Source organism: Buceros rhinoceros, unplaced genomic scaffold, assembly GCF_000710305.1.
Source record: "Buceros rhinoceros silvestris isolate BGI_N320 unplaced genomic scaffold, ASM71030v1 scaffold32650, whole genome shotgun sequence".
NCBI classification, from domain to species: domain Eukaryota; kingdom Metazoa; phylum Chordata; class Aves; order Bucerotiformes; family Bucerotidae; genus Buceros; species Buceros rhinoceros.
The window spans coordinates 1-9,366 of record NW_010388497.1 but is presented as its reverse complement, the minus strand read 5'-3'; the positions used below and the strand labels follow the sequence as shown (position 1 = coordinate 9,366).

Genomic DNA, 9,366 nt, shown 5'->3' with positions numbered 1-9,366 from the left:
GTAAATTCCAACCCTCTTTCCCATCCCTTTCATGTGAGCACTCATGTGTGAATTCAGACATTTAAATCCAGTTTCTGGTAGTACTTTAAGCACCGTCAGGATTTTTAATTCTACTAGATCTTTACCATTTATACCAACTGTTCAAATTAAAAAAAAAAAAATCTAGTCTTTAAAGTGAATCAGATCTAAACTCCACAACTGTGGCATTGGCTACTAATTATTCAAATAAGAAAATCTTTAAACGTACCTACCTTTCTACTCATGAAGATATAGATGACTGGATTATAAGCAGTGCTTGACTTGGCAAAGAAAGATGGGATGATAGCTACTGTTGGAGTTACAAGGTTGCTATAGCCATATGTTACCAAGAGGGAGACCACTGCATAGGGCATCCAACAAATAAGGAATGTGGAGATCATCAAGAAACACATTTTAGCCACCTTCTTTTCGTATTTTAGAAGTTTGATCACTTGAACAGTCCGGAAATCTTCCACACAGTGAAGCTGTAGAAGATAAAATGGTAAAGTAAAATAGCTCTATATTTTTGCTTGAAACTGAATAGCTCTACATTGATTTATTAATAACTAATTTAGTTTAAGGCACAGATATTCTACACCTTATCCTGTGAACCACAATTATTCTAGAAGTTTACATCACGCTTCCCAGACTTCTATTGTGTATAGTATGTGTAAAAATATAATCTGAGGAAAAAGAGAATAGCAAATCTACTCGAAAACAACAAATTCAGTGATGTTACAAAACATGCTGACGTTCTTGTAGAAAACTGGCTTGCCCTCATCCACTGGCATAAGCAAGCTCAGTTTGCATTTAGTGGTCCTTTGTCTGACTAGTTTGACAATCCTGTAGATTTGCGTCATCAATCTTTAGAGAGAAGAAAATTTCATAAATAGATCTCTCTGCACTGCTCTGCCACTTTGTTACCCTAAAATTATGAAATCTCTATTTAAAGCAGAATACTAAGCAGGAGGTTTCCAGCATTATCTGTGTCATAAAATGAGGAAAAGATGGGACATGTACATGAGTGTTCTCCATAGCAGTTATCAGTAGTGCCAATACTGTTGACCACAAACTTGAATGGTTCCAGACTAATTACCTACAGAGTACAAAACATTAACATTTTCTGATGCTAAAGATCTGGTCTGAATTACAGTGGGTTGCCTTGACATGGAAATCTGTTTTAACAGGGCTTAATCTCAACTTTAAAGAGTTTTTCAGGGTTATCTTCTCAAGAGTGGTGAGGAGGAGAGAGTCCTTTAGTCAGGAGAGCTGCATCAAGAGTTTTCTTTTTCCCCTTTTTCAAGGGAGGATCTGATGTGGATTATTGAGCATGAGTAGTTCTCTAACCTGCTTCCCAGTGACACTGCACAACAAATAGACCTTGGTATCTCTACGTTTGTTCTTTTCCGACCCTAAATCCTTCCTAGTAGTCCCTGGTATGAATGAACATTAACCACGCAAAAGTTTGAATAGGAAGCAAGAGTACAAATTTAGGCTTTGATCCAAGCTTAATATATAGCATCAACATTTTTCACTGAAAATATTACAATAAGAGAAGTCTTTTATTTGAATTAACTTACCATTCTTACTGCATATAGAATATGGCCGTAGCAATAGGCCATGATCCCAACAGGTGCTACTAGACAGCCAAGGAAGAAAAGGAGCACAAAGGAGGTGTCATTGGGGTCTTTCGACTTCCAGTCCACTGAGCAACCTAATCCATGAATTTCCAGCGTGTATCTGTTCCAGCCCAAAAGAGGTGCTCCAGTCCAGCCTAATGAGTAGATCCAGATATATGTGATAGCTCGCCAAGACCAAGAGAAGTCAATCACTTTTGCATGGACTACTCGAATGTAGCGCTCATAGGCAAGAACAGTGAGAGTCATAATTGAAACAATTCCTGCAAGAAAAATAAAGAAAATCTATTTAATCATTCACAAACACTGCAAATTGGACTGAAGTCCTCTTGATTAATGCTTCCTTCCCTAGCAGGTTAACTCAAAATTAGCTACCTCATATCATGAATCTAATACCAATAAACTTTTGGAGTGACACTCCATTATTCACTAACTACCAACTCAGACAGTATCACTGGCTTCAGAATTACACAGAGTAGGGTGCTGGCATCTGACCCATGGTGTACAATGGCCAAGAACTAGGACAAGAGAAAAAAAAAAAAAGAGGATCAAGCTAATACTTTTTCTTAAATGTTACTTCATTAAGTGAGAGATTATGTTCCAAAGGTGAAGGGTTTTGTTGGCAACTTTTTTTATTAGCAATTTTTAAATAGCTATTGTTGTTGTGGGGCTTAGGGGTTTTTGTTGTTATTTTGGGGTTTTTTAAAGAAAAAGCTACCATATAATAATTATAGAATCAGCAGTAACAAAATCTATTAGAAACCTAGGGAATTCAGAGCTGAGACTGAGGTCAAGGAAAACTTTCAACAACTGAAAGCACAGGTATGCCCTGTTAATGTGAACAAAATGACTAAGAGACCTCTCCAACTTCTTTCAAGATTTCCTGTAAATCTTTGCATCCAAAAGAACAACCAGGAAAGCAAAGTGTTACATTGCTGAAGGAGTTTCATCTGGAAGACACTGGGTAATTTTGAGAGTCCTTTCCTATCCTGCTGCTATCATAAAAATATCACAATCTTTCGGTTATTCGTGCACCCTCTTCCTTTCCTGTCCACCTCAACACCATTACACAGTTATTAACATGTTATGACACAAATCACAGATTACTTTCGGCTTTCGACATTACCTGATTCAGACACTTTTATAATTTAATGAAGTCAAGGCAATTCCGTCTTGATTGGATATAAGGATTTCTGTTTCAATGATCCATCAAGTTTGATGATCAAAAAACCAAATTGCTCATCAGGCATGTGTCAGTCATCTGAAATCTGTTACAATTCAGTCATCAAGCTCATATAAAAAGGCTCTTAAACAAGAAAAGGGTGTTTTTCACAGCATTCTGTGAGGTTATATAAATATCTGTGTCTAAACTGGTGTACATTTTATCTAATTTGATGCACAAGTACTTTGTCACACATATGCACAGCATTTCATTTCTTCAAGGACATTCCTATTTGTCATTACATGCATTTACACAGCTGTGAGAAGGTTAAATATGCAGATTTCACTTCCAAAGAGAGAATAACCATTACATACAGCAGAAACTTCAAAGGATATCACAGACACCTGATCTCACCTTGAAGTAAGGATAAGCATTTAAGGACCACAAATTAACAATAGCACACTCAAGCACCAGCAGCAAGGATTTTAGGAAGGCAACTAAATGTAACAAAATGTAGAGCAACACATAGGTTCTACATGAATGCAGTCAGCTAAACTAGCATGTTATTAGCCAAGCATCTCACAGTAGGATATGCTTTAAGACCTCTAAGAAAGTTACTTTATCCTGCAAGTATTAGAGGATCTCTCTTTACAAGTGATGAGTTTAGAAGGCTTTCTTGGTTAACAGGAAGGATTTCCCACTCTGAAGGAAAATGAGACACATTTTTGTCAGGGCTCTCTTTGAAGAGAGCCTCTTTTTTTTTTTTTAATATGTATAATTTTTGACAGTGTTATATTTAAACCTTCATCCCAAAGAGAAATATATATTGCTGGGCATGCAGAAGGCAAGGCATACTGGTTTCACAGTTAGTTTTGTATAGTTTTGTGGGGTTTTTTTCTTGTATGAGTCACTGCTATAGAATTTCATTTTCATGGCCTGAAAGAGAAATTGGACTAGCAAATGTAGACTTCCAAAAGACATAAGGATTGTTCAGTAGTTTTTTTTTTTTAAATGAAGTAGATGATAGGAAGCCCTTCATGCCCTTTTTCAGAATCTAAAATGCTGAAAATACATGGAAGAATATGGATCTAAGCAAGATCTTAGCAGGAATTAGAAAATAATTACAGAATTATCTAGACACTATTCTACACTTAGACTAGCTCAGGTAAATGCTTTATACAATCAAATGCAATCTACTTCCTGAACACAAGGTAAGGCAAGAAACTCACCTCCCATTTCTCTGTGCCCAAAGACTAGAAATTACAATATTTTACTGATGGTTATTAAAATCATCCATAGATATGTTTATGGAGAAAAATTCACATCACTGAGCTGTAGGCTCAGATTGCTTAGATAGTGCACTGAGTCTTTGTCTGTGATCGGTGGAGAAAGAGGAGCCCCTAAGGATGGTGAGTCGGAATGCCTAAATTAACCCCTTTAGCACCTTCCTTCTCCCGACAATGATATTCAATGACTAATGACCCTGTGTACTCTTAATATTGCCCCATCAATTTTTTATATATGAGTACTGAATTCTGGCCATTACAAAGTAGTGAAAACCACACACGCTTGGCTGAAAGTACAGGTGTTCAGAAGCAGTAATTTACTAAGACCTTCACATTCTCAAGGAAGTCACTGGAAGCTCCATATCTGTAAAAATTTATACTTACACATAGATCTTTGAACACTTTAAGATCAAGCCCCTTTCAGTCTGAAACCAGTGCTCTTTGAAGGAATACTGGAGTTTTCTATCTGAACCATAAAAGGGACCTTTGTTATCCCGTTGGGCAATATGCACTGACATGCAAATCCCTGTTCTGCTGGTATTTGAGAAAATGTCTGGCAGCATGCAGGCATGAGGCAAAAAATGTAGGTCACAATATATTACAGTAAATTTCTCTCTGATGCAGGATCTCTCCTGTAACAAGGTCACAGCTCTAAGAGAAAAGGTGGATGTAGTTACCCATAAAAACAGAAATTGGAAACAAAATGCCTTTGCAGGATAATACAAAATGTAGGAAATTTTGTCCAAAAAAAAGCCCCTTGTGTGGAGCCATGGTTGAGTGTTTATTTTTGGTAGGCAACATGCAGAAATACCTGTAAGAACAGGGATACCGAGATCTGCCTTGAGGAGGTGAGTTGTTTTGAAATATGTATTAGAAAGACAAAGTCTATAATCAGAGGAAAATCCACATTAATGCTGGTGGGAGGTCCTGTAGATAATGCTGTTTAAAAGTCATTTGGGTTTTATCGTTCTTGTTACTTCTACAGTGGGCTACATGACAGAGGATATTCCTAAGAGAACAGAATTTCAATGTGTTCAACGGGTAAAAGCTATCTTGTGAGTGTGCATCACACCTAAGTTAACATGGTTTTAAATAGGCGTATAAGAGATTACTAATTACATATGAGAGATTACTAATAAACTGCTTTTACTGAATGAGCAGAATTGAACCACAGGCAGCATCTCTCAGCCTTTGGACATTGCTGAAAGGAACAGAAATAGACAGAGGAACAACTTCTGAGTGGAGTCAGCAGCATTTCAGAAGCTGTTTAACTCACTGGAATCTCAAAGATTACAATTTGTTAGAGTTGTAGATATGATTGTCCATCTTTTTAATATAGAAATTCTGTAGAGTAACTCACACCTTAAGTTATAACACCCATTACATAAGAATCTAGGTAGTTGGTCTTTTTTAGGATGGTTTCCATATACTTGACCTTAATCCCAGGCCTTGGGATCAAAAATCAAGGCTGATGCACAAACACAGACCCACTGCCAGCGAAGGAAGAGTTGGTATGTGACTTATAAGGATCTTGACCCCTACAAATCAATGGGCCCCCAACATCATTCACCTGCAGGTGTTAAGATGTTATGAGGCCACTTTCCATAATCCTTGAGAAGTCGTGGAGAAGGCTAATGTTAACCCCATCTACAAGAAGGGCTCAAAGGAGGTTTCAGGAAATTATAGGCCTATCAGTCTTACTTCTGTCCCTGGGAAAGTTACAAAATGAATCCTTCTGGGGGCTATCACAAGTCAAATGAAGCACATGAATAGGAAAAGCTGGCATGGATACACAAAACATAAATTGTGCTTGACAAACCTGATTGCAGTCTATGACAAAGTCACCTACTCAGTTGTTGCATGGTGAGCAGTGGACATTGTCTATCTGGATTTATCCAAGGTTTCAATAAGGTTTCTCCAGCCTCCTCCACAGGAAACTGATGCATTATGGTCCTGACAAGCGGCCTATGTGGGGTGACAGCCCACACTCAAAGGGTGGTGGCAAATAGCTCCCTTTCAAACACGAAACTTGTCACAAGTGGGGTCCCCCAGGGATCCATATTGGGCCCAATGCTCTTTAAAGTTTCCTAAGTGATCTGGATGAGGGGATCACGAGTACTCCCCAGGGAAGTGGTGAAATGCCCAACGTGGGTCACATTAAAGATTCAGCTGGACAGGGTGCTGAACCATCCTGTCTAGATTGTGCTTTTGCCAAGAAACACTGGACCAGATGATCCTTGAGACCCCCTCCAGCTTGGTATTCTATGAATATCTTTATTAGTGTACTTTATGATTTGATGCCTATTTTCAAAAAGCAGTAGAACTTGCAAAAATCTGTACAAAAGTTATTTTTATTTTACTTTGTAAAATCGGCATAATTTAAATGTTAAGTCTGTGATTTCAGGGTTTTAATTGTTATTACCACAAGTTGTTTAAGCCCTCAAAATGCAAGCAGATGCACAATTCTCAGTTATACCACAAACTGGAGGGCTCCTGCTTTTGACAGAAATAATGGTTGTAATTCTTGGCAACAGTTTTCCAGCTTGTAAGAATTTCAACTATTTTAGTCCAAACTCTCAAGAATAAAAAAATTCTTAATAGGTAGAATCTTCAAAAGTGTCAGAATTACTTAGGAGCTTATGTTCCACTAAAAGTCAGTTGATCATAAGGTCCAGTTTTCCAATGGAGGGCAGCGGAGGTCCTTGTTTTTTTAATAGGACTTCAGTACAGGCAAGGGCAAGACTAGAACAGAAAATCATTTGAATCCACCCCCTTCCCCCTCATTATGCATCTTTTCCATTCTGCATCGATATGCAATCAAAGCACATTTCATATTTCTAAGAAAAAATTTGAGAAAGAAGCACAGATTAGCTCATGTAACTAGAATACCCTCATGGATAGACCATTAAACTGTGAACTGATTTTCATATCTGTGAATGAATGATCTGCAGCAACGACTGGAAAGTTGTTATTTAAGTTTTCCAGCTATTCTTTGTGTGCACTTTGCTGCAACAAATGTCACTATGAAGCTGCAAAGCCAAAAAAGCAGAAAATGCCCTAGAGTCTCGTACAACCCTAAGCAGCAAGATATGGAATACGCTGCCACCTCCACAGATAATGATACGAACTAATAACACTCACAGTAGCAAAAATCTTGAAAAAGATTTTTTTTTTACTCAATGTATCATGATCAGTGTGCCACATGCATTTTGACAGTCTGCAGGGTTTTTTCACATGTGCTAATAACACTGTCATGTTCGAACCAAATTTCTACACAAGACAAATTAAAAAAAAATTGTGTTACTTTTATCTGCTTGAGTAATTACCTGCACCTCTGCTGCACTGATCCCAAGGGTGGAAAATTTCTTCTCAAAAGAGGAAATCATAATTAAATGAGAAGTGGGGGGAAGGAAGAATTTATACATTTTGGTAGATGAAATTAACTCAATTTGAGATTAACTCTGATGTCAAGGGATGGTTTCAAGCAGCAGTTGTGATATATTCAACATCCTAGAGTACTGCTGGGAATTTACAGGTCTTGGTTTTGATTAACAGATGAAAGAGTTGCATTTCCTTTTGAGATTTAGTTGCTTTTCCCCACCCCGTGTAATCTAGGATCCTATTAAATCTGCTCTATTGACCTATTAATGCCAGTAACAAGAAAGAGAGATAGTAAATATGACATCTGAAGATGTGGCTACAGAGGAATTGTTAAATCTGTATATAAAGGCATAGCTTTCAGGAAGTAAACCAGAGCTTTTCACAAGACCTATCTAAATGCATAGCTCAAAGGGCTCATTTCTTAAAGGGCCTGCTTCTAATAAATTCCTGCCCCTAGCAGATTTATTTGCAGAGGTCTAGAAGTCAGTCTTTAATGAGACTTTCCATCCTTAAAGAAAATAGTGTCTGAATCTATAAGTACTATCAAAAAAGCTTGCAAGGTACATGCTTATCAGTTTGCCCTTGAAGCCAAAGCTGTTACAATTTCTGTAAAAGCGAAACCTCTAGATCGATGAGTTTTGTACTGCAAGATAACTGGCAGAAGTGAAAGCGATTTTAAATACAGTTAAAACATAAAACGCATATATAAAAATTCACCTTTGCATGATAGTTTTGTTAGATGTAGTGTACATTTGCTTGATGTCCAGACTTCTCCCAGTGAAAGTCAATGAAGCTATAAAGAAGGCTGAGTGAAATTTGTTATCGTTCACTGCAAAGAGTTTACAAGTGAATCCTGAAGTCTTCACTCAAGCAAAATTCACATTAAACATTAATGGAGCCCCTGTACATAAGGATTTTATCCATTATTCACTTTGGAGTTTAACCAAAAGTTTTCAGAATTATTTCATTCTAAAGATCTTCCTTTTCTATATTAGGCCCTACTTTCAAACATCTTTCAATCTTCTTTCCACTGTTTTTGATTTCTTCTTTTAAAACATTGTTTTACTATGAAGTTTATCTTGCATCCTAACACAGGTCACTCTTTATGGCCAGTTCACAGTTCTGCATCTTTGCCCAATATTAACACTAAATGCTTAGGTCAGGAAGGATAGAGGGAATGGTTAGATGATCACAGTTAAGGGGTTTAAATGCAGGATTGTGTACAAAGCAAATGAAAAGCATTGGTCATTTGTGGTTCAGATAAACCTATTAAATTCACGTCAATGAGAAGTACATCTGAAATATGATGCATTCGATGGATCCGATGGGATATCTATGCTGGGCATTAAAGATTCTCTGGTTTTCCTGTGGTCATTAAACCTTGGCATAACCTATATTAAAAAACAATTAGGGATAACATACAACTGTAGCCACCTTGATTTTCAAACACTATGCAAACCTTTTTAAAGATCATAATTTATTTGGATGACAGATTAGTATTTAAGTTAGATTTAAAATGTTCTTATTTGCTATATCCGTCTTTTGTCTACTCATTTAATTTCTGGTATGGTATTAATGTCTCTATTTCCAGTCCTAATTGCATGTTCAGATAAAAAATTATAAAAGAAACTTGAAAGTTTTCTTCTACTGTAAAAAATAATAAATTTGCAATGCTAGCCTGAGTCAGCTAACTCAGGTTAAAAGAGAAGTAAAACCAAGGTTTTAATTTGTATTAGCACCTGGATTTCCACAGTACAGACAAATGTTGAAAACAACTTCCTAACAAGAATGAAAAATATAAACTTCTTGTTATGGATTTCATGGAGCAAAATAAAGATTTTATTCTCCAACCTCTGCCCATCCCCCCATCCCCCACCCCACC

At 37.1% G+C, this 9,366-nt stretch overlaps 1 protein-coding gene across 1 annotated transcript in view; it reads right to left on the bottom strand.

Annotated features, from left to right (window-relative positions):
- OPN3 (opsin 3) overlaps positions 1–1,940 on the bottom strand; it is a gene marked incomplete at its 5' end in the record, with an annotated part of 4,069 nt that extends 2,129 nt beyond the window's left edge. The window contains 2 exons of the mRNA XM_010146076.1: positions 252–503; positions 1,599–1,940. Of these exons, the coding sequence (XP_010144378.1) occupies positions 252–503; positions 1,599–1,940 (594 nt within the window). The remainder of the gene's footprint in view (positions 1–251; positions 504–1,598) is intronic.
- Positions 1,941–9,366: the final 7,426 nt, after the last annotated feature.